The sequence below is a fragment of the Pyrgilauda ruficollis genome, unplaced genomic scaffold (assembly GCF_017590135.1).
Source record: "Pyrgilauda ruficollis isolate IOZ18807 unplaced genomic scaffold, ASM1759013v1 scaffold34, whole genome shotgun sequence".
NCBI lineage: Eukaryota > Metazoa > Chordata > Aves > Passeriformes > Passeridae > Pyrgilauda > Pyrgilauda ruficollis.
The window spans coordinates 2,526,374-2,553,596 of NW_024524822.1; the positions used below are offsets into that span (position 1 = coordinate 2,526,374).

General features: G+C 49.5%; 2 protein-coding genes across 9 annotated transcripts; both read left to right on the forward strand.

The window, feature by feature from the left end:
- Nucleotides 1-4,574: 4,574 nt before the first annotated feature.
- ATP6V1G1 (ATPase H+ transporting V1 subunit G1) lies at nt 4,575-8,096 on the forward strand. Its single transcript, XM_041474782.1, has 3 exons — nt 4,575-4,731; nt 6,408-6,508; nt 7,364-8,096. The coding sequence occupies exons 1-3, from the start codon at nt 4,650-4,652 to the stop codon at nt 7,535-7,537; spliced, it is 357 nt and encodes a 118-aa protein (XP_041330716.1). The 5' UTR covers nt 4,575-4,649; the 3' UTR covers nt 7,538-8,096.
- A 48-nt stretch (nt 8,097-8,144) lies between these two features.
- On the forward strand, nt 8,145-26,404 carry TMEM268 (transmembrane protein 268). Of its 8 annotated transcripts, none has more exons than XM_041474772.1 (10): nt 8,145-8,245; nt 13,481-13,640; nt 15,906-16,207; nt 18,190-18,299; nt 20,171-20,278; nt 21,359-21,508; nt 22,261-22,371; nt 23,834-23,911; nt 24,788-24,973; nt 26,218-26,404. In XM_041474772.1, exons 3-10 carry the CDS (start codon nt 16,108-16,110, stop codon nt 26,374-26,376), a joined length of 1,002 nt encoding a protein of 333 aa, XP_041330706.1. In that variant the 5' UTR covers nt 8,145-8,245; nt 13,481-13,640; nt 15,906-16,107; the 3' UTR covers nt 26,377-26,404. The 8 variants fall into 8 exon arrangements, with proteins under 8 accessions (XP_041330706.1, XP_041330709.1, XP_041330704.1 ...); XM_041474775.1 differs by lacking the exon at nt 26,218-26,404 and adding an exon at nt 25,280-25,725; XM_041474770.1 differs by lacking the exon at nt 26,218-26,404 and having other exon boundaries at nt 12,671-13,640; nt 24,788-25,265.
- The last annotated feature ends 819 nt before the right edge of the window (nt 26,405-27,223 follow it).

Consider the following 27,223-nt stretch of genomic DNA (forward strand, 5'->3'; position numbering starts at 1 on the left):
AGTCTCCAAACTTCCTGAGCTGGGAGCAAGGGAAGTTCACCTTCCTGGGGTAATTCTGAGTGTTTGGTTGAACTTGTGCAGTGAAGAGTCTATCGCTCCACTGCTTTATGGAGAAAAATCTGCTTCATTTAGCAGGCAGGAGCCCTGCAGCTGAGTGATGTCTACAGTCCCACGAGGAAGCTGCACACCAGCAGCTCTTGTTCTACATCTCCTCAGGCCCCAGAGGCCGCAGGGATATTTGCTGGAGCTCCAGACATTGTCACTTCCCGGCATCGCTTTTGTTTGAACAAGAGGTGGAGAAGGATCCCCCAGCACCCGCAGCTCCATCCCTCGTGGCCTAGAAATTCATCAGCTGCTCGAGGCTGCTTGGCATCACTGCTGCAGTGTTTTGTTATTGTCACACATTTCCATTTCTCCCGAGCTTATGATAAGCATCCAAATTAAACTGCGGCCTCTGATGTTTTTGATATTTCCAGGCAATATTGATAATGAAGCTTGTGCTGTGCTGTGTCATTTACTCAAAGAGCTCCGAGCACCAAACAATCTCCGTACACAGGGATTGTCTCATCCATCACTGGAAGTCAGTGTGCCTGTACCACGGTGCACAATGACATTACTCAGTGATTTGGGGCACAGGAAGCGGAACAGAGCAGCCAAAAGATCTTTTATGGTGGGGAAAAAACCCCAAATTTTCTGTGTGTTTCTCCCCTGTGGAGTGGGAGTAACACTCTCGTGAAGGACAGGAAGAAGAAACTTTGGTGCTGCCCATTACAGGAGATGCTATTTATTGCTGTATTTACTCCAGGAGCTGCTTTGCTTTACTGCCACATCCAAAAATCCTGGTGCAAACAGTCTGTGTGGGTCTATGAGAGCCCTCCCAGGATGTTCCCTGAGGGAGGAATCCCAGTGGATGGGACACACGGATGCCCCATGGGGAACACTCAGTCTCGTGGCCATTTATCTTCCCAGCCATGTCCTTTGCAAAGGACACCTGACCTCTGATTAAGGGTGGAGGCCAGGAGATGTCAGGGAAACAGGAATGGAGATTTCCTTTGGTGGACAAGGAATTAATAAGGCTGCTGACACTTCATGCTGACAGAAGAACATATAAACAGGGTTCCCATGCTGGCTTGTACAAAATATCCTGATTTATATGAAACTGAGCCTGGTGGGTGATGTAAGGCACTGGCACAGCCAAGTATCACCCCAAAGCAGCTCTCTTATCCCAAAGGAGGATAACAGGGGCTGACACAGAAATATGGCTTCTTAAACTGCTTTTAAAAAAATCAATTCTTACAATATCAATGTAAGTCCATTCTGGTGTAATTCCATCATTGCAATTGGGTTACTCTGGGCTTTAAATCGTCCTTGATCACAGAGCAACTCCAGATGATAAATGGAGCTTTCTTTCTCATTTTGGGATATTTGGGCCAAATTCTTGGCACAGGTCAGGTACAGACAAGTGGCACCAACTTGTGCATTTCAGGGTTTAATTGATTTTTCCATGTAAATTCTACTGCTATGCTGTACTTTGATTTTTAATACTCTGTTTATAAATTGAAAAATTCATCCAAAATATGAATGTTAGTTAATAATCATTCACTGACCATATTTTAATAATCAACCAATGATGTTTTATCAACATCCAGCAGCTGCATCACCTCAGTGCATTTCTGTGAATGAATTAAACCTCAGAAGAGAGAGATCAGCTCAGTTCCCAGGGGTGAACACAAAACCTCTTTGAAAGAGCAGACAATTGCACAGCATAACAGTTTAACTTGGGGAATGGAGAATAATAACAGATCCAATTGAAAGTGCAAGGGAATTTAGAGAGGAAAAATGTAATTACCTGCTCTGGAAAGGGGCCAGATACCGTTTAAAATCTCGTTCTTCCCAAATATGTCTGAGAATCCTTAATGACAGCAGGATCATGAGACAGGACATGTGTTGCAAAAAAGAAAAGCAAAAACCAGCTGTATTTTTTTTCCTTGGTTCTAGAAATATAGAAAGCCGTGTAACCTAGAAATACCTGCTGATATTTCAGGAACCTGTGTGACACATGCTTGGATTTGTGACTCAGTGTAGAACAAAAGAAGAGTGAGGAGAGATGCACCTCTAAAATAAAAATAAGAATTTAATGCTTGCAGGAAAATAAAAAAGCTTTTGGAAAAAGAATAAAAATTAAGTAAGAGATGTGTTTAATTTAATTTTCATTATTGTGATCTGTGGAAACAGCTAAAAGAAAATGAAAATCCTTTCATGTTTATTTTAATAAATTGTTTTCCCATCCTAGAGAGCAGCTTCAGCCTCCTATAAATATCCTTCCTTCGGTCTCTGTTGAATGTGAGGTGCATGGAATTTAGGATTGGTGAAGTTTATCATCCTCAGATGTCTTTTGCCTAGTGCTGGACAAATAAAGAGATGCCAATGTCAGTGTCAGCAAGAGCTGCCTCCTCTAATAGCAAGTGACAAACTCAGGAGTCTGAGGGAATAAAAGCCAAGCTCAGAAGTACTCCTGATGCTAATTAATTATCAACCAATTTCTGGTAACATTCAAGTGGTTCCAACAGCTTTTATTTACACCTGTGCAAGACTGAGGATTGGAAATGATGGGTTTTGGTTCGTTTTTGTTTTTGCAACCAGCAAGAAGCGATTTTTTCAAACAATAAGTGAATGGGGAAGTTGTTCCAACAGCTTTTGGATTCACATGTGTTTCATGTGACACACACCATGAGGTTTCAAGTAGCTTTTGGGCAATTGTAAAGTAGAAAGCAACATAACCAAGCAAAAGATTGTTTTAAATATGAACTGTTATTTTCTCATTTGTTAACTGTCAAAATGAAATAGCTAAAAACTCATCATGGTTTTTTTTTTTTTAAGCAACCTAGAGCTGAAATTTGGATGGATTTTTGTCAGAAAATTTAGTGTGATCAGCGCCAAAGTATTTCAGGGGGAAGAAAAGGGCAGTGTTCTCATTATCACCTTACAGACAGGAGCTGTGAGTGTGAAAATCACCATCACCCAAGAGAAAAACAACACCCCAGTGCTGCCTGTGACTCCAGGGCAGAGCCAGACCCCTTGAGACCCCTTTGCTCCAAACCCTGTTTGATCCCTGGCATCCCCTTCAGAGCATCCTGCTCTGGGGTCACCTCTGGGTTCAGCTCAAGTGATTTAATTAACGGAGAACATTCCTGAAAACACGGGAGCAGCTAATGAGCGTGGTGGGTTGTAGATGGGACTGGGGCTCAGGGGCATCGTCTGAGGGCCGTGGGGGTCAGAGGGAGAGTTTAATGATTTTGTGGCCTTGGTGTGAGGTGGGAGGAGGGCAGGGGCTCCTGGGGCTTGGGGTCAGATGAGAGGAATCTTATTTCTGGGTTGTTGCTGCTGTAAAGGATCCTGGATCTGCCTCAGATGACCCCAGCAGGTTTTTTTTGGCTGTGACATATTTTGGAGTAGAGACAGCATGTCAGGGTGGGTTGGAAGTAAATGAGGCCCCTTCCAGCCCAAACCATTCTATGATTTCCTGTGACAACCAGCACAGCACCTGAGCCTGTTCCCTTGCTGGAGCTGCCCCATCTGTGACAGATGATGGAGGACCAGATTTCCTGGGTTTTCCTTCTGCCAGCACAGCCTGGCTGTGATGCCACAGCTCCCAGTGGCTCCCAGTGCCCCATCCCAGCACCCGAGCCTTCCTCCAAACCCAGGAACTATGGCCTGAACTCTTCTCCCCATCTTTCCTTTTATCTTTCACTGAAGCAAATATCCCCCTGAAGGGATGGGCACGCTAAGCCCATTCACTTAACTGCTGAAAGGGCCCAGCTGAAGGTCACCCTGAAAACACTCATAATTCCTAGTCAGCACCATAAATATGCATTTGATTCATTGTCTCCCGTCCCTTCCATCACGGGGGATGGAGGAGGCGGACGGCAGCCTCCCAGCAGCGATGAGTCACTGTCCTGGCTCTGAGGCTTCATCAGAGCGATATTATTTGACAATAATTGCAATTTATGCTCCGAAAGTGCCGGGGGAGCTGAGTCCAGGGCTTTCAATGGCCCCGGGGATGTGATGGGCGAGGGTTAGGTGGGATGGGGTCGTTCGGGGGACTCTTGGCTCTCTGGGAGGCCCTGGCCAAGGCTGTCCAGGATGGTTGCAAAGCCCTCCGAGCACCAGTGGCTCTGGTGTCACACAGCTGGGTGAAACCAGCAGTGGGGAGGAGATGCCACAGCCCAGGTCACTGCTCATCCAGGGACTGCCGCAGTTACAGCGATTAGAAAGCACGAAAGAAACAAAGCCAAACCCCACCAGCGCCTTCCTGCAGGGGTTTAAGTGGATTTTGGGCACGGAAAGGGCTCAGGAGCGGGGGGCGGGGAGGCCCGAACCGGCCTTGGCCGGGGGCTCCCCTCACAAACCATGGGGCGGGGCCTGGCGCTTTGGGGGCGTGACCACGCATATGGGGCGGAGCTACTGTGATGGGGCGTGTCAGTGGGCGTGGTCAAATAGCGGAGGTGGGACATATGGGCGGGGCTTACACCGCGCGCGATGGACTATCACTATGAGGAGGCGTGGCCGAGGGCGTGGCCGGCGCGGTGTGGGCGTGCCCCGCGTGACGCAGCGACGCTGCGGCGGCCCGGCCGGACGGAGCGGCCGCCATGGCGAGCCAGTCGCAGGGTATCCAGCAGCTGCTGCAGGCCGAGAAACGCGCCGCGGAGAAGGTGGCCGAGGCCCGCAAGAGTGAGTACCTGGCTCCGCCAGGCCCCGCCGCGGGGGTGTGGTGGCGGGAGAGCCCGGCCCGGTCCGGTCTGGCCTGGCCCCGCGCGGCCGCCTCAGGCCTTGCGGCCCGGCGCTGAGGGCGGGGGCAGCAGGGATCCCCCAGCCCTGCCCCGGGGATCCCCCCAGCCCTGCCCCGGGGATCCCCCAGCCCTGCCCCGGGGATGCTCGGGGCTCGGTGGGGCCCCCAGGGGAGCAGCGCTGGAGGCTCCCCACGGAAGCTCAGTGCGGTGTGAGAGGTCGGAGCGGCACCGGCACCCTCCTGGCAGAGCCCAGCTCCTGGCTCTCTGCAGGACACGGCCACCATAACCCGGCCGTGGCTTGGGGCATGGCTGTGCCTTTCTCTGTCCTTACTTCAGCTGGCGAAAACAGTGTGTTTCCATATCGGCAATTTTGGAGCTATTCCTAATGGATCCAAGTTAGCTTCTCCTGTTGTGCAAGAGAAGTTCTGGTTGCAAAGACCCCCGAGTTTGCAAGTATTTTCTGCTTCAAACAAATACATATGTATATCTCTATTTATGTACCTGCTTTGGTTTGCAGTTCAACCCCCTGATGATGTTGCAGGAGGCAGGTTTTTGTAGTTCTCTCCACTGGTGATTATCTTGGAGGGGAGAATGTGGTGGAAAGTCCAGGAGGGGAAGTTGAGGCAGTGGCCAGACTCCTCTTGGTTTCACAGCTGGTCTGGTAAAATTTAAGATTTAATGCTCTTTCTATTGGGCTTTTTTTGGGATCTCACAGAAGCTGCACACTCACGTGGGTTGGGGCAATCCTAAACATGGGTACACACTTGGAGAACTTACCGGGGAAGCCCTGCAGAGAGGAACTTGGAGGTTCTGGTGGATGAGGGGCTGGAGATGAGCCTGCAGTGCATTCACAGCCTTAAGGGCCAAACACATCCTGGGCTGAACCGCAGGGGGATTGTGCCCCTGGGCTCAGGTGAGACCCCACCTGCAGAGCTGCCCCAGCCCTGGCCCAGCACAGGGAGGAGCTGGAGCTGCTGGAGAGATCCAGAGGAGGCCATGGAGCTGCTCCCATGGCTGGAGCCAGGCTGGGAGAGCTGGGGGTGCTCACCTGGAGAGGAGAAGGCTCCAGGGAGAGCTCAGAGCCCCTTCCAGGGCTTTGAAAAGGAGAGAGAGAGACTTTTTAAATGGAAATTGCCAGAGGGCAGAGTTAGGTGTGCTATTGGGAAGGAATTCTCCCCTGTGAGGGTGGACAGGCCCTGGCACAGGGTGCCCAGAGCAGCTGTGGCTCCCCTGGATCCCTGGCAGTGCCCAAGGCCAGGCTGGACAGGGCTGGGAGCAGCCTGGGACAGTGGGAGGTGTCCCTGCCATAGCAGTGGTGGGATGGGATGAACTTTAAGGTTCCTTCAGCCCAAACCAGTCTGGGACTCATCCTGTGAATAAGCCAGACCTGGATGTTGCCTGATGTGTCCACACACTCCGAGGTGCTCCGTGCTGGAAGCTCATGGCTCGGTGACCTTGGCCATGCTCTGCTGGGCTCCTCCTGAGATCAGCACACTTGGGGAGGGGGCTTGGTTTGCTCCTGCAGAGGGAGCGACACTGTGGTGATGGCTGTGCATGAGGAAAACACTCTCACTGCTTTCTCCTCTTTCTTTGCCTTGCTGTGCGCTGTGGGAGCAGGGAAGAACCGGAGGCTGAAGCAGGCCAAGGAGGAGGCCCAGGCAGAGATCGAGCAGTACCGCCTGCAGCGGGAGAAGGAGTTCAAGGCCAAGGAGGCAGCGGTTGGTGTTCTCCATCACTCACTTATTTCCAGCCCCTTTGCCTTGTCCTGGGGCTGCCTTGCCCTGGCAGCACCCTCAGGGTGGAGTGGGTTGCAGCAGGAGCACTTCCCCAAGTGCCTTCCTGTGAGGCACAGCCACGTGTCCCAGAAAAACCCGTGGAAGTGGCTCAGGACGTGGTGTGTTGCATCTCAGCTGACAGGAAAAGAGCTTAATGAGGGCTCCTGGGTGCCCTGAGGGGTGACAGCCTCCCAAAAGCTGCTGTGTGCAGCAATATCCGAAAGAGACTGAGCTCGTTGCTCCTGTCACAGGCTTGTTCCCTATAGTGCTGACATGGCAGAGTGTCCCTGGTCACCAGGAGGGAAGGCTGAGATTTTTATAATGGTTCTCCAAGGGTAGGAGGAATGGGATGATGGGAATTGTGCTTAAAGTGACTCCTGGGTGTTACTTTTCTTGCACCCTCTAGTGCAGTTGTGCCCAGGGCTTCCAGCTGTCTGTACAGCAGGACCTTTATTTTGGGCACTCCTTTGAAATTCATGCTCTGAACTGGTGGATAATGCATAAATTGCAGGGAGTTGGAACAAGATAATCTTTAAGGTCCCTTCCAACCCAAAGGTGGGATCTTTAAGGTTCCTTCCAAACCATTTGATGATTCTGTAAAAGAGGCTAAAAGGCAGGGGCTAAGGATGATATGTGGACAAGTTTAAGGTGAAATCTGAGCAAAAAATGCAGCAGTACTTTTTTTAATATGAACATTAACATTAATCTTCTCTCAACAAAGATTAGTGTGTGAGATGGTCCAGAATAACAAAATACAGAGCTTGGCATGGTGATTCTTCTTTCCTTTGCTGTTTGTAGGCCCTTGGCTCCCATGGCAGCTGCACCACTGAAGTGGAGAAGGAGACTCAGGAAAAGATGAGTGTAATCCAGCAGAACTTCCAGAAGAACCGGGAGGTGGTGATGTCGCAGCTGCTGTCCCTGGTGTGTGACATCAAACCCGAGATCCACGTGAATTACCGCATCAATGGCTAGTGCTGGGAGGAGGGAGCAGTGTCCTGGCAGTGCTGGGAGAAAAGTCTGAGCTTCAGGTGGAATGTACAGCCCTTAGCCATACCTTACCTGTCTTGTCCCTGTGTTAAATTATTTCAGTGAGCTCTTGGAGTTCTCTTAGTTTCTCTTCTGACACGGATTCAGAGCTTATTCAAACATGAAGTGGCCATGTCTCAGATCTGTGCTAAGTTATTAAATAGATATTCCAGCTGGCACAGGAATGCTCCCTTTCCATGGTGATAGTATGCAGTGAGAGGCTTCCCTCTGTGAAACAGAAAAGGGAGAGAGCTGCTGGCCTGTGTCAGTAATTGTTAAATGTGTACCTGTATTCCTGTTGACCAAACTGCATTTCTCAGTGTGTTGTTAAACCTCTGCACAGGGTTCAAACCCTGTAAGAAGAATTCTCTGGCTGTGCAAGTCCTGGCTGATCATTTTCAGGTGCTTGAGTTTCTCTGTATTGAATCCTCTGTATATTCTGCTGTTAGCTTGAGGTACAAGTCTGGCACTATGACACCTGAAAGTAAAAACACTTCACTCCAAAGCCTCTCTCAGTCTGGTTCTTCCTGCTGACTTGTTCTGGGAATGCTGGCAGGTCTCACTGGGCACCTTGGAAGTCTGGACTCTGCAGAGTGACCATCAAGTATTGATAAAGTTTTAAGAGAGACAGCCAATATCTGAAGGTCACAGCAGGTAAGTTAAAACCCATTACAGAGCTCCTCCTCTTGGCTCCAGTCTGATGCTTTACCTGCCAGATCATTCTGAAAACCTTCAGGAACAAATGTTCTTGTGACCATTAGGGGAAATAAAATGGTGCCAGTTCATTGGAATAGTTTGATAGCCAGGTGCTGCACAGTAATTACCCTTCCTTGGGTCCAGTGCTGGTCACTGCGTGTTTATACCAAGGTCATCCTGAATCCTGCAGCATCCTGTGCCTGGGAACAGTGGGAGAGAAAAGTTCTGGGGTTGTCTGCATCACTTTCCAGCTCTTTAATCAAAGATACACACAAATAATCAAGACGTTTCATGTTTCAGTGGCGGTTTCTTTCTCTTACCAGCAGAATATTAAATGCAGCTTTGCTTTGTTGTTGAGTTCAAATTCTGGGCTTTTTGTGGAAAAGGGACCTCCTGTCCCTGATCTGGCCCAGGAGTTGTGCAGTTTGGGATCTTTGCAAGGAACCTCGTGGATGCTGTTCTGTTCCTCAGACAGAACACCTTGATTTCCACAGCAAGAGTGGAAAGCCTCTTGGCTTGCAAAGCCTCTTGGACCTCTGGAATTGTGATAGAGGGAAAAAAGCAGGATGGGTGTGGATGTGAGTCCTGCAGGCAGGAGCAGACAGCTCTGGGGTCTCCTCTTGTCATATTTTATGGTAGTGCACTGTACTCCTGGAAAGATCTCTTCAGGAATTGCAGCTATTAAACGGGCTGTAAAATTGAAACAAAAGCTTCTTGCAAAGTCAAATGTGCTAGGCTGGAGGAGAAGCCAGGTGGGAACAAGCAGAACAGGATCAGAGCAGTTTTAATCCATGTGCTGTAATGTGGAGAGGTGTTATGGCCTCGTAAAAGGTTGCAGCCATGGTAATTTCACTCTGTCCTTTGGAGATGAGACATTTCTCCCTGTTGAGGGCAGGTGCTCAGGCTCCAGCAGGACGCTCCTCAAAGCCCTCCTTGCTCCAGGCTGTAATTAGCAATTTCATTCCCTCTCTTATCAGTGACAGACTGAGACTCTGTCCAGAAAAAATGAAGTGTGTGCTCCACTTTCTCATATTGGTTCGTAAGTTTCCCTTGGTTAATGAGGACTTTTATCCTTTAGAACAGAAGCAGGAGAAAAAGTGGAAAAAATCATCCATGATTATTTCTCCTTGGCAAATGTGCTGTGAAGAAGCTCCCTTTAGAACATGCAGAAGTGTTAATATCTTGCAAGAATAATAATTTTCTGTAATACTTCCCTGAAACTTAACTGTTGAGAATGACTCCAGCTTTGCACTGAAGGAAGCATTTCCAATTGCTGCTCTCCAGGAAGGCTGGCTTGGTTTGTGCAGAGCAGAGATTTTATTTCCAGTTGAGATTCTTTCATCTTGCCCTGTGATGCTCTGGGAAAGGCAGTCCTGTGCCTAAGCCAGGCTGTGCCAGGGAAATGCTCTGCAGGGAACAGTCCTGACACAGGTATGGACACGGACATGCTGCTTCTTGTCCCTGAAATCTGATTTTTCAGGCATTTTGCAGGAAGTTTGAGGAGTAGGAGTGAAGCCCCCAGCAGCTGTTAGAAGAAATCTGTATCTGAATTCTTCCTGCTGCTCCTCTACCCAGATAAGCCGTGGCTGCTCCATCCCTGGAAGTGTCCAAGGCTGGGTTGGATGGGGCTTGGAGCAGCCTGGGGTAGTGGGAGGAGTCCCTGCAGGTGGAGAGAAGAGAGGGTGATCTTTGGAGGTACCTTCCAACCCAAACCACTCTGGGGAACTGTGACAATCTCTCAGGAATGAGCCACAGCCTGCTCATGTACCACAGAAAGAGCAGAAGCTGCTTTGGGCCCACACACCATTGTGAGATGCCCTTGATTTGGACTCCTTGGAAATACCACCTGGCTCCTGCTCCTGGGGGCACTTTGGGCACTACAGTGTGGGGATCAGGATATTCTGTGATCTTGTGATCCTGTGAAATAAAGGAAGGAAATCACCTCTCACCCCAGATCTGGAGTCCAGAGAGTCTCCTTAGGGGGACAGCAATTCTGGCTGGCAGTGCTTTAGCAGGGCTCCCCTGGCAGCTGGATTTGGGCACTTTCAGAAGCAGGGGAGGACATTTTCCTGCTGTTGGAGTTCCAGGAGCCCTTCCCCTCTCTGCCTGGAGCTGCCAGGCTGGCTGTGCTGGATGGCAACACCAGGGAATTCAGGGTATTCCAGGGGCAAATCCACATTTGGCAACCTTAAATTCCTCGTTTTTCTGCTTTTGTGAGGTCAGTGCACAGGTCCTGATGATCTTTATTAAATGTGGAGCTGTTTTAATGGCAGATCCAGCCCAGTGAGCTGCTGGCAGTCCCTCTGTCCCTTTCCTGCCATCCCCAGCTTTGGGCTCCTGCTGTTTTCTCCCACCCTGGAGCCCAGCTGACCCCGGAGCAGGCAGAATTTGGTAACAGAAATTACAGTCCCTACAGAAAATGCAGCAGTTCCTGGCCCCTGGGGCAGCTCGTGGGAGGTGTGAGCAGCAGGATGGGGTATCCCAGGTGCTGTCCTGCTGTTGTGGGGCAGAACCACCCTGCAGTGTCCCCTGGAGGTGACAGATGACTGTGTAAACATAATGCAGCTCCTCTCCCTTCTCTCTGCCTGCATTAAACCTGCTCTGATTTCCTTCTTTGCCTCTGTTTTCCCCACCTGGAATCTCTTTCCCCTTTGTCTCTCTTCACTAGTTCTTGAATTAATGCATAGTGGAAGAGACAAGGCAAGAACCTGCTGATCCCAGCTGAGGTCTTGGCTTTAAAGTCTTAAAGAAAATACTATTGAGAACCCTCTAGATCAATGTTCTGCTGAAAAAGTTTTCCCAAACTAATCCAAGGAAAGAGCACAGTGTAATGTTTCTTTGAGGTTGAAAGGAGAAAGTGCTAATTTCATGCAGAAAAGATTGTATCTTGGACTAGCATAGGAATAGAAAATAAATTGGTATTAAATTACTTTCATCTGCCTCAAAATAATCTAATAAAGCATCTTCTGGATCAATAGCTGAATCATTATCCCAGGCACATAGCGAGCTTTGCCTCTTTTAATTTGAGATTCAAGAAAAGAGGTTTTTACATTACCATAGTAAAAAGAATAATACTTTAAGTCTTCATAAGAAAAAGGCAGAAGTAGGAAAAAAAAAGATAAGAACCACACTCAGTGCCTTAAGCAAGTGTCATTCTTCATTTGAAACTTGTAATTTATGGGTAGTGTGAAATAAATTTTTATATTTAATGACTGTCAATCTGTCAGCTTTGCTGACAAAAAAATCCAACAACGCAAAGTGAAAGGACTTTGTGTGCAGGAAGGGAGGAGAAGGGCAAGACAAGGCTTTCAACAACTTTGTTCTCCTAATTAAGGCTCACTAGGGAAAAAAAAAGGAAAGAGATGGCACAGTTCTCCCCTGAAAATGCAGTTTCATCAAAAGAAAATGAGATGTGCCAGTGTTGGCTGCAGTGTGCACAGTCCAAACAAGGCTGACGTGGGGAGAAACTGCAACCACATGCAGATTGTGGTCAAAAAAGCTGGAATCACAGGGGTGTGGATTCCAAATACTGCAAAGGAGCTCAGTTTATCAAAGCATGGAGTAAATACAGAGAGAACATGGTCAGAATAGGCAAAAGCAGACTAAATGTGTGTGTCTGGTTATTTAAAGCAGTGGGAGTTCAAATAGGTGCTGAAGAGTGACCTCAGAAATGACATTAAGGACGTGATGAAGGGTGAGGTTATTTCTGGGGCTGGGAGGGGTGGGTGGGCACTGTCAGCCTGGGACAGTCCTCAAATTTCTATCTTGAAAAAGCAGATTTTTTCATTTCCCTGCAATCAGTTTCCCTGTAATATATTCATTAATGCAGCAGGTGGAACAGGGAGTACAATGTAAGTCCAGGGCACCAAGCTGGGAAGAGATACAAACAGTACAGAGCACTGAATCACAATTCCAAATGATCTTGATAAGTGGGAGAAATGATCTGAAACCAATAGCCTGAGCCTCCCTGCAGGGAGGAGTAACTGAGAAAGGTGAAATCAAATACATCAGCTCGGAGCAATCCATGAGCAGCTGCACAGCACTGCAGGAATTTGGGAAAATGGGGCGGGGGGACTCCCCCAGAGGCAGCAGATGTTGTGGTAAGGGGAGGGTAAGGCCAGGCTGGACAGGGCTTGGAGCAGCCTGGGCTGCTGGAAGAATGGACTCAGATGGGATTCAAGGTCCTTTCAACCCAAACCATCCTGTCAGTCCAGCCTCTGGTGATCCCAACACTCCTCTCAAATGAGCAGGAGTTTGCTGCTGGAGGTGCTGATGCCAAGACCTTTTGTGTCTTGCCGAGCAAGAGGGACACAGGGGCTGTGCTGCAGCTCATTATCCACGCTTTCCAGTGTTATTGTTAACTTTCAAGTTATTGTCCCACAGGGATTTGCCTGGAGCGTTTTCCTGTGGAGAGCTGGCAGTGCTCTTGGCTTCTCGTGTTCCCTGTCAGCATCTCTGTGTGGGTGAGGAGCAAACCAAGCCAAAACTTTTGATGAGCGTTTGCAAAAGAGCTCAAAGCTTCCCATGGCCCTGTCTTGGGTGGGGATTGGAGCTGGGCCTTGAGCTGGTGACAGATTTATGGGATTTTTCCCAGTGCCTGGATGGTGTTGCTAGTTTCCAGTGTAACAGGATCCCATGAGGGTGAGTGGCTTTGGAGTTGCTCCTGTTGCCTGTGGAGCCACGTGATGGGATGAACTCACAGCTCTGGAGCAGGCAGGGCTGCAGAACCCATCCCTCCAGAAGAGCAGCCTTTGCTCCAGAAAGTGCACACAGACACTGCAAGAGCTGATTTTTCCTTTTCTTTCAACTATCCACTCCTGGATTTGCTTTGTTCCAACCCTCCATGGATCCTGCAGATTTTGGCCAGCTCTGACACCACAATTCCCAGGCTAAGAAATTTGGTTTTCATAGTGTCTCAGCATTGTCAGGCAAACAACTCCAACGTGTGCAGCACTCTGGAGGATCCGTCTGACTGTGCCTGAGCCTTCTGCTTTTCTTCTGGAGCTGCTGGAGTGGAAACTTGCCCCACATCAGCACAGCCTGGTTTGGGGAGGGCTACAACTCCTGCCCTGTCTGTCATCCCTGTTCCTGAGTGCTTTCCATGACCCTTTGATGAACAGTGACCTCTTGTCAGCCTTGAGATCTGCATTTGCCTCTTCTGATGTCTCCAGCCCTGTCTTGAAACACTCACAGGAACTGATGTGGTGCAACCGTGGGATTTGTAGTTCCTGAATCCGGCCTGGCTGATCCTGGAGGAGGAGGAGGAAGAGGAAGGGGAGAGCCTCCTGTCTGTGTCACTCTTCAGCTCTTCACACTCCTCAGGCTCCAGCTCTGGACCCCCACCCTGCTGCAGGTGAGGAGGAGAATCTCCCCCTGTGGCTGTGCCTTGGGCGTGGGAACACTTCTGAGGAACTACAGAGGGTTAAACCCTCATTTCTGAACAGCCCAGGGAAGAGTCACATGCACCAGGGAGATTTTGCAAGTCCCTGCGTGCAGCTCAGGGTGAGGAGGGGGAGGCAGGGGCACAGGCTTGGGTAATCCCTGCTCCCAGGAGGCACAGGCTGGTACCTTCCTGCTCGGATGTGGCACAGTGTGGCACCTGTGCAGTGCAGAGTGGGACAGTGGCACATAAAGGGCAGGCAGGAGGAGGAGGCTGAGCTGCATTCCCAGCACCAGGAGTGAGCTGGAGCAGGTAAGGCTCTGCTGGCTGCTCTGGGGATGAGGCAGAAGGACCTGCTGGGTGTTTGTCTGCTGTTTAGTGAGGGCTTGGAGGTGTCCAAAAAAGAAGGAAGTGAATTGACCAGAGGGATGTTGGCATTGCATAAAGAAAAAGAAGAAATTTAGATAATGCAGAGCCTGGGAGTGCAGGAGAGGACAGGCTGCTCCTCGAGGTGCCTCAGGAGGGATCAGAGGGAGGTTTGGGGGGACCCAAATCCCCACATGGGCGGTTCTGCAGGGAAAGGCAACAGAGCCAAACTGTGCTGCACTAAGAGGCAAAGCTGCTTTGGCTGAGGAGCTCCCAGCGTTTGGGGAAGGCTGTTTTCCTCCTGGGGATGGCTGGGCTGCTGCACCTGCACTGTCACCTCCTGGGGACTGTCCTCCAGAGGCCCCAAATTCTCATCATCTGAGCCAGAGAGCCTTGATTCATCTCCAAATGGATGTGCCAGCAACAGCAACAGGGTGGTTGGTTTTAATCAGGCTTTTCTTCAGCTTTTAATTAGTTTTCTTTAGTTTTAATATATTTTTCTTTAGTTTAATCTGTTTTTTTTTTCACTCTTTGCTTCTGTCTTCTGTGGGCTTTTCTGTCTTGATTTTACATTCACTTCTGTTGGATGGCAAAAGAAGGAAAGGAGTGAGAAAACCCAGTCTGAATGCACCTTTTGGTGCTGGGATGTGCCCTGTGACACGTGGTGCCCATGATCCTCATGGCAGAGCTGTGCCCAGGGGAGCCTCTCCTCACCTGTGCAGGGAAGAGCAGGTGCTGTGCCCATCCTGTGTGCACACACTTTCTGCTTTGATCCTTTAAGTTTTCAGGAATCCTTTAAGTTCAGATCCTTTAGGATCCTTGAAGTTTCAGCTTTTTAAGGGAATTTTCAGCCCTTTTGGGTTTTTCCCCCCTGTGATCAGGGGAAAATTTTTCATGCTGTTTCTCTTGCCTCCATTTCCTTCAACCAGGGACTGTCCTGGCTTTGTGCAAGGGGGTAAATACAGCCACAACCATCAGAAAAAACCAAAAAAAGTCAGAAACAAAACAATCCCCTTTGGAAGGAGGGTGGGTGAGATCTGTGAGGGATCCTCCCACCAGGAGACAGCAACAGGCTCCTGATCTGAGCAGAGGTTAAAAAGTAAGCGGTGGTTTTGGAGAGCTGGAGTGGAAGGCAATTGAAAAGTAAACTCCAGAGTTTTCCAAGCGTTTAACAGCCACCCACAGGTGCTGGCAGGAGGTTAGAGAGCTGTGTCAGCAGGAAAAAACACCTGGAAAACCTTGGGCACTGTGCCTGCTGGGAGAATTTCCCTGAGGAGAGGGGAGGGGAAAGGAAAGTAGACAAGAGGAAGAAGGAAAAGAGAGGAGAGGGGAAGGGAAAGCAGAGGTGAGAGACAAAAAAAAGAGAGGAGAGGGAAAATGAAAAGAGAGGAGATGGGAGAGGAGAGCAGAGGAGAGGAGAAGGGAAAGCAGAAGAGAAAGGAAGGGAAAGCAGAACCTCAAAGGCATCCCTGCTGCTGGGTGGGAGCTCCTGCTTGACTCTGCCTTCAGCAGATGTATTTTTCTGCTTCATCTGCACTTCTCCCGTCCTGGTGAGGATCTGTCCCCGTGTCACTTCCAGGGAGGGGCATTTCCACCAGCTCCAAGTTCTTCTGAAGGTGATGGCAAAGAGGAGTGGCAAGGAGAAACCCTGACTGTTCTTTGCTAATTGCTTGCAAAATGTGAATGCTGATGGATGTCAGGATAATTTAAGGAATATTTAAGGACAACTTTGCCACCTCTCAACAAGAACCAAACATAAAAAGTGAGTCTGTGTGGACTGAGCTCACACTGGCCAACACCAGGTGCAGTCACTGCTGTTATCCTTTATTTGCTGTCTCTGCAAGATTTGGGATTTTCTTCTTCTCTTTTCAGGGCTAGAAAATGCCTCGTGGCTCATGGGAAGCAGGATGCCCAGGAAGGCAGCAGTGGGAGTGAGGGTTTCACAATCTGCTCCCAACTCAGCTGCTGTGGGGCTGGTTGGTGCTTCCCAGCAGAGAAAGTGCTGAATTAGAGAGAGAAATGCTGAATTTCTGACAAGAAAACACAGAATCTTTCAAGGAGACACACCTTCAGCATGGCCCAGAAAAGCCAGACTGGTGGAACTGAGAAAAACGGGTCCTCCCTCCTGTACAGCAAGAGTGATTTCAAGGAAGGAGCCCTGCAGTGGGTGAAAGGTAAGGGAGCAGCTCATTGCTAATGGAAGAGGCAGATCTGAGCTCAGTGTCCTTAACATAACCACTGACAGATTTTACCAAAGATGCTCTTTAACATCATCTCACTTGTGAAAGTACCAAAACACTGTGGATGTTTCAGCATTTTGGGAAGGGAATGGAGATACTTTGGGGTTTTTATTAAATGCCTGATATGCAGGAATGAACGAAGCAGCCCCCTGCAAGGCCTCTCCTCTTGGCCTTTGACGCTGAGAAGTCTTTGGGAAATTTGACCTGTGCTGGGGGCAGCAGGGCAGGGGGGATTGTGCCCCTGTGCCCTGGGCTCAGGTGAGACCCCACCTGCAGAGCTGCCCCAGCCCTGGCCCAGCACAGGGAGGAGCTGGAGCTGCTGCAGAGATCCAGAGGAGGCACCAGGGGATCAGAGGACGGAGCAGCTCTGCTGGGAGGGAAGGCTGGCACAGCTGGGATTGTTCACCTGGAGAGGAGAAGCTTTGGGGTGAGCTCAGTGTGGCCTTGCAGGGCCTGAAGGGGCTACAGGAAAGATGGAGAGAGAAGATTTGTAAGGACCTGGAGTGCCAGGACAAGGGGGGAATGGCTTCAAACTGAAAGACAGTGGGTTTAGATTGGAGATTAGGAAGAAATTCTCCCCTGTGAGGGTTCAGAGGCCCTGGCTCAGGGTGCCCATAGAAGCTGTGGCTCCCCTGGATTCCTGGCAGTGCCCAAGGCCAGGCTGGACAGGGCTTGGAGCCCTCTGGCAGAGGCATGGATGGCTGGTCACTCATACCCCCTGCACCCTCCAGCAGGGCCCCATTTTTGCTCTACATGTCCCCAGGAGCAGCCCAGGGACACCTGGCTGACCCTGTAGCTGCAAAGAGGAAGGAAATTTGGGTGAAACCTTTCAGTGAAGCAGGATCTCAGCTGAACCAGCCACTTCTGTAGGCCCAAACCCTTCCTCTCTCTGTAGCACAGCTTGTGTAAGCTCTAGGTGGGTGCCAGATGGGCTGCCTGGAGATCACAGCTCTCCTGTGCTGCTCAAATCTAGGACAGGCTGTCCTCACACTCTTTAGGCTCCTGACTGGAGTCTCTAGGATGCATCTGTGATCCTGGCCCGAGCTGACACTGGAAGAGCCTTGAGCAGAGCCACGCTGCTGGAGGATCTGGGGTGCTCCAGGGCAGCCCTGCCACATTCCCAAGCAATGGGATTGCTGGAAAGCACTTGAATTCATTGCTCAAGTTGGTTTTTACAGTGGGTGGGCTTTGGGGAGGGGTATCCAAGAGGGAAGTGAGCCTCAGCACCACCGAGCAGCCTGAGCCTGTTTGTGGTGGTGAAACAGCAGGCCAAAGGCCTACAGACTAAATCCTGACTTGAGCCAAAATAAGCCATGAGAAAGCCAAGAGGGGTTTTTCTACAGCTCCAGGGGCTTCCAGATTGCCATGGCCACGGTGAGGGCACCACAGGCTGCCCAGCCTGGCACCGGGTTCTTGTGCCCAAGGAGGGAGCAGGGTTGGGCTTGGCACCAAATCCTGGTTCTAACACATTCCTGGTGGGTCCTCTTGGCAATTCCAGCTCACAAAATAACTTGTTTTCCCTGAGAAAGAGCTCTAAGACTGTGGAAAACAAGTTGTTTGAATCAGGATTTGGTTTGTAGGCCTTTGGCCTGCAGTTTCACCTCCACACTTCCAGTCAGGAGCTGCTGAAGCAGGACATGTTGTGCTGCACATCAGAGCATCCTGTTATCTCCTCTTATCTCTGGCTGCTCACTCCTGGGATGTTTTGGGGGTTTCTTCCCTTTCTTCAGTCTGTTTCCTTCAGGGGGTCTCAGGCTGCTTGCAGAACTCCTTAGCAATGGCCAAGGAGGGGATTTTGGATCAGTTTAAATCACACCAGGGTGGTTTGTGTTCTCAGCCTCCCTTTTGCCAGGTGCTGCCTGGCTGTGGGATAAACCTCCCAGTGCTGTGCTCACGGCTCTTCTGGGCTCTTGCAGATCCTCCCCAAGGCCAGGTGCTGCTGGTGCTCAGCATGGACAACACCTGCCCCAGCTCCTCCTTCGATATGGACCTTTGTGCTGACAAGCTGCAGTCCCTCGGCATCCAGGTGAGCTCCCCTGGGAGTTAATTCCAGCTGGATTTGCATAATTTGCATTTACACCCACGGCCCAGATGGCTTTGGGTTTTTTTTGGTTTGAGAGTTGCTTGTTTCAGTCCAACTTCAGTCTATTCCCCGTGGGCTGGCAGTCAACTGGGATGAACTTGGCTTAAACCTCCATGAAGAAACTCTTTGAAGATAGCTGGGAGTGAATTTGATTAAAATTCACTCTGAGAGGGAAGGCCATCCCTGGAATATCTGCCTTGTCTTGTCCTTCATCACAAAAAGGGGTTTTCTTCCCTTGTGACTGTCCCTGCCCTTCCCAGGAAGGTTTTACTCACTGCAGCTGAGGCAGGAACACAAGTTTTGGGTCTATGGCAGCTCTGTGGGTGGGATTGGAGGTGCTCCCTGTGGGAGGCAGCTCTGGGACACACATTTGGGTTGCAGTGCCCCACGAGGAGTGGTAGTGAAATGAGAGAAATTTATTTGTAGAAAATTTACACACAAAATTTATACACTTTAAAAATTGTCTGCACATTAATTTCTCACGGCGAAACAGCAGGCCAAAGGCCTACAAACCAAATCCTGATTCAAGACAACAAACCATGAGAAAACAGCTGACAGCTCTTTGTGAGAACACAGTCCTGCAGCAGTGGAAAATAACTTGTTTTTCCTGAGAAAGAGATCTAGGGCTGTGGAAAACAACCTGCTTTACCTGAGAAAGAGCTCTAGGGCTGTGATAAACATTAGCCACCTGTATAAACTGTTTTTACACTGTGAGATAGAAAAATGAAAACTGTCTCACAAAGGACTTTTTCTGCACGTACACACTGGGCTTTGAGTGACCAATTAATACAGAATAACAAGTTGTTACTGACCAATTGGGGATAGATGGGATGTTCTTAAAAACCCTATAAAAGGGGATGCACAAAATAAACCAGGATGGATCCTTTCTTTTTGCACCATAAAACGTGTCCTACATTGTTGGGAAAGATGAAAGTTTGACAAGAAAGTCTCACAGCTATGTGTGCTTGGCAGAAAGATCTCTGAATGTAGAACCTGAGAGCAGAATAGAGATGGGAGCAAGTTTTGATATAGAAGAATAAGAGATGTCTAAATTAAGAATTGCTGAGCCAGTCTTAGTCGACAACTGAAAAAGCAAAGGTTAGGTCAAGCTGGAAGGAGGTTTTATGACTTAGAGCAAAGGATATGTTGACCACAAACAAAAAAGATGTTTTCACCAAGTAGAATTAGGTCTTAGGAAAAGCAGAAGATACCACAGGCAAACAGACATGCTGACGTGGCAAGTAGAAAAATGTTGTTACAGCGGCCCCCAGCTGGGTAATAATTAGCATTGACTCCATGATTCACAGAAGTTTTTTCCAAGCAGAAAGAGGTCTTAGGAAAAGCAGAAGATACCACAGGCAAACAGACATGCTGATGTGGCAAGTACAAAAAGGGCCACTGCAAGAAAACTGAAAAACAACTTTAAGCTCAAACTGCACCATACTAACTCATGTGGTTGGACAGTATTGACCATAATTTGGTAATGATAGTTATGATAGGTTATAGGCAATAGTAAAGATGTTTTGTGTGGTGCTGATTGGTTGTTGTGTATAAAGATGCTCAGCAAAGAAAAATACATAATGCATTGTAACCAGAACTAAAGGGGCTTCAGGCTTGCCTCTAGCTGTAGCTGGCAGCTTTAGGTGTGGCTCTGTCACCCACAACCCATGGCTGCTGTAACATCTTCTATACAATAAACAGCATTTTGAAGAGCTGTAAGAGCCACAGTGCCAACGAGGTTTGCCCAGCTGGTTCTTCTGGGAGCTGGAGCCCAAACTGAGGGTGGCTGTGGTTTTGTGTTTGTTCCCGGGCAGGTGCCGATGGATCCATGGAGAAGGCTGATCCAGGAGGGTGTCCTGAGGCCCGAAGTGAGGCGGTACCTGTTCTACAGCTCCAGGGGCTTCCAGATTGCCATGGCTGTGGTGAGGGCCCAGCCTGGCACCGGGTTCTTGTGCCCAGGGAGGGAGTGAGGATGGGCTGGGCAGCAAATCCTGGTTCTAACACATTCCTGGTGGGTTCTCTTGGCAATTCCAGCTCACAGAACTCCTGCAGATGGAGGGCAAGGCCCTCTCTCCATCCCGTTGCTGGCAGTCCCACTAAAGTAGACTGTCCATGGGTGACCAGCAGATGCTGAGGTGACAGCACCTACAACAGGCTTGGTTTAGAACTTGATTTTAAAGATCTGAGGGCATAATGGTGCTGATACTAATTTAGACAAAAAAAATCTGTCAGCTTATGGTCATGTTTGTCTTCTTCTGGTGAAAGAAAGTTCTCCAGAGACCCAACCATGAGCATCTGCTGTGAGGCTGGTGCTTTGCAGTGTGCTGAGGGTGTGATCAAACACAAATCTTTATTTTAATTTTTTTGTTTGGATAGCCATTATACAAATCTTCTCCTGTAGGAATTGGTGCTCAGTGTTTGGAGGGGTTTGGTGCCTGTTTAGTACACCTGAGTTTTGTCATGATGAGATGATGCTGTGCCCTATATGTCACACCTGCTCCTAGGCAATCTCCTGCCCAAATCCATGCTCTGGAGGTGAAGGAATCCAGTTTTCCCTGACTTTAACACAGCCCTTTAAACCTGCATCAGTGCTCACTAGTTGAGCATTACTGTAATGGAGTGGTCTCTGCACCACCTTGAAATAGGAACTTTCTAAATCCAGGGACTCTGAGAATTATTATCAATATGCCTCAGTGAGTGCATTCCTCATCTAAATGGAAGAACTCTGTTGAAATCCTTCCTAGGGATGAATCATCATTAATAATTCACTCTTTGTCTTTGGTGAGTGGTGATTTTTTAAAATAAACTAGGGCTCACTCAGTCCTTCCAGTCCTTTCTTTCCTCTATTTATTATTGGAAAGAAGTTTTGTCCTTTCTCACCCTGTGAAAAATCTCGTGGGATCTAATTTATAAGGGAGAAAGGACTGTTATTTCCTTCTTCCTGTGACTTTTCTCACTTTCATGGGTTTGTGACTCTCACCAGTGTCTCTATTTTCCCCCAGGTTTTCTACATCTCTCTCTGGACAAACCTTTACTCCACCCTCCAGCTGTGTTCTCTGGGCCACTCCTGGGGGGCTGGCGTGCTGGTGACACTGGTGGCCCTGGCTCTCACTGTCCTGGTGATCCTGGTCATTGATGGGCACCAGAGGAAGGTGAGAGGAGGCTGTTGGTGTGGGAATGTGGAGAAAGGGGAGCAGGATTCCTCCTGCTGGGGCATTCCCTAGCTGCAGGCAAAGAATACAATGATCCAGGAAGGAGGGAATAATTTCACAGTATGCAGGGAAGGCAAGGGATGTTCTGCAGCCAAGGGAGGTGATGGAATGCTTGAAAGGGAAGTGTTGGAGCTGCTCAGGCTGGCTCAGACCTCCTGCTGCTGGAGATCAGAGGGTTAGGGAATCTCAAGCTGGTTTGGGTTAAAAGGAACCTTAAAGATCTTCCCATCCCACCCCTGGCAGTCCCCAGTCCCTCTCCAGCTCTTCTGAAGCTTCTTTGAGCACTGAGAGGCCACAACAGGGACACCCTGCAGACCAACCTTGCAGAGTGTGGATTGTGCTCCCACAGCAGCTCTGGCTCCTGCCCTGCTCCTGATGATTCCTCCTTACAATCCCTGCTGCCTCTGGCATCACTAGCACCATTTCTTTGGCTGAAGAATAATATTGGAAAGTCTTGACTCAAAATCCAGAGGGGGATTTGGAGCAAATGATTCTTCCAAGAGGAAACCAGATAAATGTGGAGGTTCACAGGGGTTCAGGAAAGGAGTTTGCTGGGGGGTGGAAGAGAGAACATGACACTGAAAATCAATCCCACTGTTTTCCTTTCAGAGCTGCAGTATTTGGGATTATCCAGCTGCAGTTTGTAGACTTTTGCTGTGTATTGTGTTATTTTTCCTTGCATTCTTTAACAGCTAAATGTGAACACGGATGTGAGGCTGGCAGCTGTCAATGAAATCTTTATCAAACACAGCATAATCCTGGGGATTACAGATGTCCTGGATGGGCCACACAGCATCCTACAAGTATCCTTGGTGGCAATTGATCAGATCCCTCCTGGATAGATAAATGCCTCCTGCTGGAGGCATTTATCAATTACATCAATTACCTTTATCAATTAATCACAACATCAATTATTATTGATGTTGTGATCCAGAGGGTGGCATTCCTGGGATCTGCTTTGTCTCCTATGGGATGGTATGAGGAATTGGGACGTTTTTATTTCTCCTGTAAGTGGGGATTAAGATATGCCCAAAGGTGATTGGAAAAAATGAGTCTAAAGGATTGAAGTGGGATTCATTAGGGCAGACAATTATTCCTATAAATATGTTACAATTATGTGCCATTCATGATTCTGCCTATAGGCAGAGGGATAGCAAAGTTCCTATGGCAAAAAATAAAAACAAACCACCAAACAAAAACTGCTAAAAAAACAAGAGGGAGAAAACCTAACAGTCCCCCAAAAACTCTAACATGCCGAAAACCAAAATCCCTATCCTTGGGTTCATTTGCTGCTTTTCAGAGATGATTTTTCTGCACTAGACAGGGATTTAAGGGAATAGAGAGAGTTTTAAGGCTCCATGAATGTGTTAAAGGAAGGTGAGAGAGACACAGAGGGAGGCTTGAAATACAAATGGAGAGAGAAGCCAGGCTGAAGCAGGGAAGGGGACAGGGAACACTGCAGGGGGGCAAAGTCATTCAGGAGGAGGAGGAAACCCTGAAAAACCTGAACTCCACATGTGTAAACCTGAATTCCATTTTTCAGGCCAGCATAGTCCATTAAAGGACTAATCCAGGGAGCCTTCACCTTGACCTACCTGTCCCAAACTGCCTGAGAGCAGCAGATAACCCAGAGATTTACAATGGCTCTGTCTGCTCCAGTGTCAGATCCATTTCAATCCTCTGGATTTTACATTTTTCCTGCATCCCCGTGCTGCTGGCAGGTGCAGCAGATGCCCAAGGACAGAGCTCTGGCTGCCTCAGCTGGCAGGACTCACATCCCCAACACGCTGCTCTTGGAAAACTCTTCTCAACACTGTCCTCAGAGCAGCACTGAGAATGGCCAATTTTGTAAAAAATAAATTGAGTCAATACCTAGAAACAAAGGTGAGACAGCAGGAAGGTGTTTAGGGCAGCTGAGTAACTGTGCCCCACAGTTTATTTGGTGTGGGGTCACTGAGATGAGCGATGAGCAATGACCCTGGCTCATGCCAGGCTGCAGGGACTGAGGGAGGAGGACTGGCTGCTCTCTGCTTCTCCCTTAGCTTGGGGTTTTGTCTTAGCCCAGACCCTCCTGGCTTCAAACCAGCCACTGGTTTTAAACCTGGTTTCAAACCCAACACCGGGCTGTGTTATTTGGTCCTGGCTGCCCTGAGCACCCTGAGGACATCACCTGCCTCAGCTCTGCTCCCTGGGAGCCCATCCCAGCATCCCCACGGATGGCAGGGGAGGCATGGAGAGATTCCTTCCTTAACCAGATCCTTGCAGCTGTGGTTTGTGCACTTCAGCCCCGAGCACTGCCTCCAGGCCCTGGCAGCCCACATCACTCACCTGCAGGGGACACAGGTAAGGGACACTGGGGTCGGCCTGGGGACACAGGCAGGTCCTGCCCTAAGCCCTGGATTTGCTGGGGTGGAGGTGGGCAAGGACAAATGAGTGTTTGAGTGCCCTGCTGTGCACTGGGCAGACTGGGAGGTGAATAAAGTGCACCTGTCCCTGTCCGGTTCAGCAGGAATTTGTCCAGACCCCATGGAATGTGTGTGTCTGGATAATTAACTGTGCAGCTTTAATTATGGAAAGTCATCAGGAATGAAAGGCAAATTTTGGAAGCATGTGGCACACCTTGAAGCAGCTGCCACCTTGAGCTGTCCTCCTAGAAAAAGTGGGATAGCCTGGAGGAGCGGGAATTGCTGCATTGAGTTAATTATATAAAAATTTTGTCCTCTTGGCCTTCAGAAAATGTTTTGCTCTCTGTGGGTGTGTAAATATCCACTGAACTGCTTTTGTGTGATGAGAGGTGAGAGCCCTCTGAAATTTCCAGGCTGCTCATCTCCCTGAAAGCTGCAGCTGAGGGATGGACAGCAGTCCCTGGATTCACACAGGGGATGAGAGAACTCTGTTTTTAAAGACAGGATTCTCCATGCCAGGCTGTTCCCGTGGTGCTGGGAGCAGCCACTGGCAGCTGAGGGCAGCCAGGCTATGGCATGGACACCCAGCTCCAAGTGCTGGGCATGGCTCTTGGCATGGGAAATCCCAGGAGTGAAAAATGTGCAGGAGAAAATTGTACCTTTTAAACTCTGTCCTCAAGACACCACTGCTGCCTGGGGTGGGAAATCCCAGGAATAAAAACCATGAAGGTGTAAATAGTGCTCTGTAAAGGCTCTCCACAGGACACCACTGCTGCCTACCTTTGGAGAGCCCCAAAATCTCCTTTTCTTCCAGGCAGGCTTGAGGCACAGGCTGAATAAGCTCTGGGTGGTCATGGATGTGGCAGCTCAGCCCGAGTTGCAGGTGGAGGAGGAGGCTCCATGTGAAGAATCCCCTCTTTTATCCAGAGGTGTGACCCTGAATAAAGATCCTGTGACCTGCAGTGAGCTCCTGCCCCTCATCCCTGAGGGCCCACCCCAGGTGAGGAGAAACATCCCCCTGACAGCAGCACCAAATCACCCCCAAGGCATCTCAGCTCCAAAACTCATTTCAGCCGTGGGACACACCACCTTTTCCTCCAGCAGAAGCACCTGGAAGGCCACACACACCTTCTCCAGCCCTGGTGCTGCCAGGAGGAGAAGGAAACCCTTAAAAACCTGAATTCCACGTTTGTAAACTGGAATTCAAAGCTGTCTGAGCAGCTGGGGATAATCCTTGAGGAATTCACAGATTGGGCTTTTCCTTGCTGGTCTCAAGGGTCCTGTTTTGAAGAAAACCTCTCCCCAGGGACCTGATGCCCCTGCCCAGGCTGAGCTGAGCCATGGATGAGCCCAGCCTCTGTCTCCTCCATGGAAAGTGCCTTCGAAGACTTGTGCCACGCTGAGCAACAAATGTGCCCTGATTCCTGCTCAGCACGGAGCTACCAAAGGCATGATTTTGATTTATTTTGCAGATTTCCTGTCACTGTCACTAAGCAAATTCAGTGCAGGTGATATCCCTGCAGGTTGAGGCTCTCTTGCTGTCTACAGGCAAAAACAAGCCCGAGGAGGCAAGGAGAGAGTGGGCAGGTCCCCAGGGCCACCTGCAAGCCAGCGCTCACTTGGTGTCACCCCCTGTGGGGACAGTGTGCCAGCACTGCTGGCCACAAGGAGATCTGGGCCAGTTATCTGTCCTTGCCCACCTCCACCCCAGCAAATCCAGGGCTTAGGGCAGGACCTGCCTGTGTCCCCAGGCCGACCCCAGTGTCCCTTACCTGTGTCCCCTGCAGGTGAGTGATGTGGGCTGCCAGGGCCTGGAGGCAGTGCTCGGGGCTGAAGTGCACAAACCACAGCTGCAAGGATCTGGTTAAGGAAGGAATCTCTCCATGCCTCCCCTGCCATCCGTGGGGATGCTGGGATGGGCTCCCAGGGAGCAGAGCTGAGGCAGGTGATGCCCTCAGGGTGCTCAGGGCAGCCAGGACCAAATAACACAGCCCGGTGTTGGGTTTAAAAACCAGGTTTAAAACCAGTGGCTGGTTTGAAGCCAGGAGGGTCTGGGCTAAGACAAAACCCCAAGCTAATGGGGAAGCAGAGAGCAGCCAGTCCTCCTCCCTCAGTCCCTGCAGCCTGGCATGAGCCAGGGTCATTGCTCATCGCTCATCTCAGTGACCCCACACCAAATAAACTGTGGCACAGTCTCTCACTGCTCTGAGCCTGCCCTGCTCTGACCTCTCTTGCTCCCTGCAGGCCATGGCCCAGCAGCTCCTGGTGATCTTCAGTGCGTGCTACGTCCGGCTCCTGGTCACGGGCCGGCTCCCTCGGGCCAGCCCAGGGGGACACCTGGGCCACAGCAGCGTTCCCTGCCTCTGCCAGTTCATCCAGAGCACCGTGCTCTGCCGCTGCTGAGTCAGGAATGACACATGTCACCATGTCCTTCTAATGTTTACGTTTTACACCATGTCCTTCTAAGTTCTTCTAAGCCTTCTGATGTTTACGATTTTATAATGGAGTTTCTCATGCACTTTTATGTAAATAATGATTGGTTTTGCATTCTTCTCTAGAAAAGGAGAAATTTGATAGACTGTTAACCAGTGTTGTTAGAGAAGTAACAATTTCATCCTCCAATCCAGGGTCACTTTTGAAATTTATATATATTGAAGTCGAGAAATAAACTTTCTTCTTTTTACCTTAGAAGTTTCAGCATGCATGTCGTTCATTTCGTGTCCTATTACAACAGACACAGACTCCAGGGCAGAAGGGTGAGAGGATAGCAGCCCTGACTTTATTGGAACCCCTTCTTTCATACCCTGGTCCGATACAGGTGGACATGATTGGTCATTTAATGAACACATTTCACATGATTGGCTAATTAAGAAGACACCCTTTGGTAAAACATCTTAGGAGGAGAGCAACTTGTTGAAAACACCATCTGCAGATAGTTTGCCATTCATTCTCTCTGCCTCCCTAAAACTTCCCAGACCAATTAATGGGAAACTTATCTGGCTTTCTCTCTCTCTGACCAGACTCTCATCTCCACAGTGCTCCACACCCAGCACAGCTGGGGCAGGTGACCAGAGGGGGCTGGAAACCACCAAAACAGAACTGTCCCCACACTCCAGTGTGGAGGAGCTGTGGTGCAGAGAAAGGAGCTGTAATTCCTTGTCCTGGATGAACAAGTGGAAATAGGACTCTAATAAAAAAGATGCAGGAAAGCTGCTCACCTTGGAGAGCTCCTGCCCAACACCTCGGTGGG

Excerpts from the sequence above, each read along its gene's own strand:
- TMEM268 (XM_041474770.1), top strand. The coding sequence starts at position 16,108 with ATGGCCCAGAAAAGCCAGACTGGTGGAACTGAGAAAAACGGGTCCTCC. Across the intron at positions 20,279-21,358 it reads TCCAGATTGCCATGGCTGTG|GTTTTCTACATCTCTCTCTG; the intron begins GTGAGGGCCCAG and ends ATTTTCCCCCAG. Across the intron at positions 22,372-23,833 it reads GGCCACACAGCATCCTACAA|CTGTGGTTTGTGCACTTCAG; the intron begins GTATCCTTGGTG and ends AGATCCTTGCAG.
- ATP6V1G1 (XM_041474782.1), top strand. The coding sequence starts at position 4,650 with ATGGCGAGCCAGTCGCAGGGTATCCAGCAGCTGCTGCAGGCCGAGAAA. Across the intron at positions 4,732-6,407 it reads GGTGGCCGAGGCCCGCAAGA|GGAAGAACCGGAGGCTGAAG; the intron begins GTGAGTACCTGG and ends CTGTGGGAGCAG. Across the intron at positions 6,509-7,363 it reads TCAAGGCCAAGGAGGCAGCG|GCCCTTGGCTCCCATGGCAG; the intron begins GTTGGTGTTCTC and ends TGCTGTTTGTAG.